This window comes from Halyomorpha halys, unplaced genomic scaffold (assembly GCF_000696795.3).
Source record: "Halyomorpha halys isolate HHAL.00 unplaced genomic scaffold, Hhal_1.1 Scaffold31.1, whole genome shotgun sequence".
NCBI classification, from domain to species: domain Eukaryota; kingdom Metazoa; phylum Arthropoda; class Insecta; order Hemiptera; family Pentatomidae; genus Halyomorpha; species Halyomorpha halys.
The window spans coordinates 870390-876063 of NW_027107458.1; the positions used below are offsets into that span (position 1 = coordinate 870390).

The 5674-nt window shown below is 31.6% G+C and overlaps 1 protein-coding gene across 2 annotated transcripts in view; it reads right to left on the bottom strand.

Annotated features, from left to right (window-relative positions):
• The window catches only part of LOC106685066 (testis-specific serine/threonine-protein kinase 4), a 50911-nt gene that overhangs the window by 33916 nt on the left and 11321 nt on the right, over window positions 1–5674 (bottom strand). For both annotated transcript variants that reach the window (XM_067045764.1, XM_067045763.1), the window contains exons 3-4: window positions 2406–2555; window positions 874–1150 (exon numbers count right to left, since the gene is read on the bottom strand). In XM_067045764.1, the coding sequence (XP_066901865.1) occupies window positions 874–1150; window positions 2406–2555 (427 nt within the window). The remainder of the gene's footprint in view (window positions 1–873; window positions 1151–2405; window positions 2556–5674) is intronic.

Here is a 5674-nt window from a genome sequence, read left to right on the forward strand (position 1 = left end):
ATTAATTTAATTAAGTTAATAGTAAAAGTGTTTGTATTCTGATTGCCTAGCAACAATACGCCCTGAGATTAAGAGTCTTTTATATAATAAAATTAATTATTAACTATTTGATATTAATGTTCTTAATTAGAACCCAAATTATCTCTTATATTTGAAGAAAGTTATAAAACGAGCAAAGATTCTTTTTATTTTTATTTTTAAAATTATTACAATATATATATGTAGTTGACCGTAAAAATTTCAATATTTGAAGATGGTCAGAGTTGCGGTCAAAATAAGAACAAATAGTTTAAAACTATTTTAATGTCCACCTGCAACCCAACACGTGACACGTGCAACACCTGAAAACCAACAACTCACTTCTCAATCTCCATCTTTGCTTCCTGGGACCAACTACTCTCATCACCGTATTGCTACTCGCTCCTCTCTTCTCTCTTCTTCTTCTTCAAATAATTCACCCCCATCTCTCCGCCGCAGTACTAGAATTAGGTTAAAATAGTTTTGAACTATTTGTTTTTGTTTTTTTACCGCAACCCTAACCATCTTCAAATATTTAAATTTTTACGGTCAACTAAATATACATATATATAAGCTTACCTTATTTTATTTTTTTCCCCCCCCCCCCCCCCCCTACAAGTCATTATTCTTCCTTCACTTACTTTCAATATATACTTTAATTTTAAAATCTCTTTCATCACTGACTAAACTCCTTCTGTAATGCAGTATACTTAAAAATCTAATTCAATTATGATTACCCCCTTCATAAGGGAATACATAATAAATGCTGCTGAGGATGCTTAATTAAAACAGATTTAGCTAAGCCATCATCTTAAACATTAAGGTAATGTTTGTAAGTCGCGCTGGTTTACTCACAGCGATGAGAGCTTTCATGTTCTGATGCTTGTAGGGTAAGATCCCGTAGAGCATGGTGTACAAGACCATACCCATGCACCACACATCTGCGAGGCAAGGGTTGTACGGCTTGTTGGCGAGGACTTCCGGAGGAGCGTATGCGTAGCTGCCACAGTAGGTCTTGGAGGGCTTGAACCTCCCGCTGGCCAGGGGGTAGACATCTTGTTTAGCGAAACCGAAATCGGTCAGCAGGAGCGTACCCTCCCTGTCCAAGAGGAGGTTCTCGCATTTTATATCCCTGAAATTAATTAATATTTAAGACATTTAAACAAAATTCTATTCTTACAATTAAACTAGCATTGTTATACTATTATAGAATTGTGCCTAGAAATCAAATTTTTATACCGAATTTCAACTCATTTGGTCTGATATACTCAGGATGGAAAATATATATTGAATGTCCAATATAAATGGGCTCAAATGATTCGCACGGAGAAACGGTCGATCTAATGAAATATTAGAGGAAACAAATGGATTTCCAGTTCCTATAATTTCACCAATTGCTATTGCTTTTTAACTTTATAGCGATCTATGCAGCTGAGGAGGTACAAATTGAAGGTTTTCAGGTAATTCTTACGTTTTAATAATCTCTTTTATAGCATTTTTAGGGAACACTACCTGAATTTATAACATTTATTGTGGCACTTCTTCTTATACACTTCTACTTCTTATAACAACTTCCACTTGTATTGAAAGGTTTTGTTCTTGGAGTGCCACGTCGTAGCCGAGCCAGTTAAAACGCCGACTTTGACTGGCTCTTAACTGCAACGGTGCTGGTTCGATCCAGGCTGAGGGGTCCGGTAAATGAAAGCTTGACTCCCTAGCATGGTTAGAATAGAGTGGTAACCTATAGATAACGCCCTTTTCCGCCCAAGCATGTCAGAAATGACTAGGAAAAGTGTTATAGAAAAAACTTTTGTTCTTAGGCCGCTTATAGCTGAGATAATTAAGCGACTGTCTCATAACTGCAGCGGTGCCTGTTTGGATCCGGCCTGAGTGGTCGACTTTTATTTCTTTGTTGTCCCACGAAATGAAAATTTGTCCCCCACCATGGATAGAATAGATTGGTTACCTGTAGTTGGTTACTCCCTCCCCCACTCCAAATGTCAGATATGACTAGGAAGGAAAACCGGCCCACATTATTAATAAACTTTTAATTAAATCCTAAAATCGCGAATATTTTGTTATTCTAAAATTACTCAGATTGCGTTTACTATGTAGGAATCGGAAATTGCGTTGACATTTCAACATTCCATGATTTTATAGATAACCTTTTCAAAAAGTTAGAATGAGATGTTTTATCTTGAGAATCAATACAGAACTATGTATATAAACCTTAAACACCATAAAAGTACATGGGAGTATTATATGATCTTAAAGATTTAAGTCATAAAGGTACTTCATAGAGAGAAGTTTTTGTGTTTTATATAAATAGTATATTTATAATTTATTTATAAAAATTATATTTTAGAGTTTCTAAATAAGGTATATACCTATGAACGATACCGTTCAAGTGACAATATTCCACGACGTCCAGAAGCTGAGTGTAGAATCTCCTAGATTGGTTTTCGGGAATGAATTTTTTCCTCTCTATCAGATCTGCAATTGTACCTTTCTCGGCCAGATCCATGACGATGTACACGCTGGAAAATGCAGTATTGGCTAAAATTGTGCATTATATTTTTCCTAAATATCAAATAACTAATGTGAACTTTAAATTAATACTAAAGGAAAAAGAGACTTTTTTTGAGTGGTGGCTGAGATCGGGAAATTAAACAGGGAAATGAAAAAAAAAATTATGGAAGAAGATTATTGTACGTAAAGTCAAGTTAATTATAGGAAGATAGTCTGGGTGATGGTCAATAAAGGTATCAAATTAGTAAAAGAAAACTATTTATTGTTAACCAACGTTTCGCCCCACTTTGCAGGGATTCGTCAGGGCTAAATGAAAAAAAACAAGATACAAACATTTTAGAATTAACAAAACATTTCAATACAATATTTATGTTTATAAACTATATAAAAAATAATTAACTTTATCTACTTTTATCACACTTGGTTAATTCTTTATAATTTATATACTTATATTATATACTTATATATATAATTTATATACTTTATAGATATAATGATCGTTTTGAAATGTTTTGTTAATTCATTTCTTTTTTTTAAATATTTATTTATTGCTATTTAAAACTGTGCATTATAATACATTTAGTAAATCTTATCTAAGTTAAATTGGAGTGTTACAGGCGTGCAGAGAAACTACCCATTGGTAGCACTCTAATGACATTTTACATTAGCTGGTCTCGTGGCCATCTTCTTTTCAGGCGCCTCGGAGGATTGTCAGGAATAAAAGAGGATGAAAGATTAGAAACTAGGGGGTTTGAATGGTTATAGAGTTTATAATGGAAGGAGTGATATCTGGTTCGGGCTAGATCGGTTAAATAGGGAACATTAAGGTAATAATAAGGTAATAAGCTTTATGTATCATTTTCTTTGTGACAAAGTAAGGAGCATTGAGGATTTTACGAAGGATTTTGGATTGTAAGGATTGAATACTAGAGGAATTCGAAGGTTTATTGGAGCCCCAAAGCTCAACTCCATATGTCCAGATTTGTTAATTCTAAAATGTTTGTATCTTGTTTTTTTCATTTAGCCCTGACGAATCCCTGCAAAGTAGGAGCAAAACGTTGGTTAACAATAAATAGTTTTCTTTTGCAATTTTAATACCTTTATTTACGCCACTCGGACTATCTTCCTACAATAGAACAGTGTTACATAGTAAAAATTACAGCAACTAAATCTCTGTCACATAATAATTTTCTTTTAAGAAACCTATTAGTTATTCCTGTATAATGTACCACAATTGAGCAATAAAATATTGTTTACTACTATGCGACTATCTTCTTACAATGGAAAAATAATGTTTTTTTTTTAATTTAAAGTCTTATTGTTTGAAAACTTATAGCAAGATAACCGACATTGCGAAAATTCGAAAATCTTTACACATTATTTATCAAAATATTTTGCTGATATGCCGGTAAATCATATCTCCCATAATGGTGTAACGGCAAGCACGGAACATTTGCTAATAGTACAAGAGCCCAAGAGGAGAAAAAAGTCAGTTATTTCACCTCAATTTTTGATTACTTAATTGAAAACTATGTAACTAGTCAAAATTGATGAGTCTGCCAAGAATAGGTAGGGTGAATCAAAAATGGCGGCTGTTTCAAATCATTAAAAATAATTAATTTTTTATTTGGAGCTCTATATCTTTACAACTACCAACAACAATAGAAAATCTAAGAGAGCATCATTTAAAGAAGAGTAAATTTGCTAAAATGTAAGCCCTAACTAATAGAGCTATATACGTTCAATAGATCTCGAGATATAGCTTTTTAAAACATTTCATAAAAATGTTGCATGGAACGTACTGGAAGATCAGTAGTTCGTGAATTTATTTTGAAAAATTTATATCTCAAAAACCATTTGACGTACAGATATCTATAAGCACTCACATTCATTGGGCTATAAAATAGTTTATGACGTTTATTTTCGTAGTAGTAGTAGTTTTCATGAAATTAGCTACAATAAATTGATTTATAGTTAAGCGGACAAATTTTAATTTACCAAATTTATATTCATATGTGAATATCATAAAAACTACTACCCCTACAAAGATAAGTGTCATGAACTACTGTATAGGAAGTTAAATTTCCTTTATTTTGAGTGCTGGCAGACATATATGCGTTTAATGGGTCTAGAGATATATGTATAAAAATATCAAACATTTTATACGCACTACTAGAAATTAATATTTTGTGAGTTTATTTTGTCAAATGCCCTAAAAACTACTACTCCTACAAAGATAAACATAATTAACTATTTTGTAGTACACTAAATTAGCTTTAACTTGAGTGCTAATAGATATCTGTACATCACATAGATTTCTCAAAATAAATCAACTAACTACTGATATTTCAGTACATTTTTATGAAATGTTGCTATTTAAAAGGCTATATCTCGAGAACTATTGGACGTAAATAGCCCTATTATGGCTTATATTTAATCAAATTTACTCTTCTTTAAATAATGTTCTTTTAGATTTTCTATTGTTGTTGGTAGTTTTTAAGATATAGAACTCCGAATGAAAAGATAATGTTTTTTTAAGGTTTTGAAACAGCCGCCATTTTTTATTTCCCCTACCTATTCTTGGCAGACTCATCAATTTCGACTATTAATTATACATAGTTTTCATTAAAGTAATAAAAAATTGGAGTGAAATAACTGCCTTTTTTCCTTCCCGGCTCTTGTACTATTCGATTGTCAGTTATTGGCCACAAATCAAAAGACGCTTATGTTGCATCCATGCGTTTGTTTTCAGATAGCATTGTTTTACAGATAGCATTGTTTTTCAGATAGAACTGTCAACAGATTTTAAATTAATTAAAGAATTTTTCCTTACTTCGGATTTAAGAATTAAATCTCGTTTAACATTATAAAATTTTATCGATTCGGTGTAAATACATTGTCTCAAATCTTGTTAATTAGCTTTATCAGTTTATTTTATATTTTACATAGCTCAAATATATATTTATGAAGAAATTATGCCTAGGTAATTAGATTAAAAGGTTTCTGATAACTAGGAATAGGATTTTTATGTGCTTAAAAATCTGAAATATGTACATAAATATGTGCTAATAAATTATCAAATATTTAAAAAAAAATATGTATTTATAAATTATTTATTATTCAACAA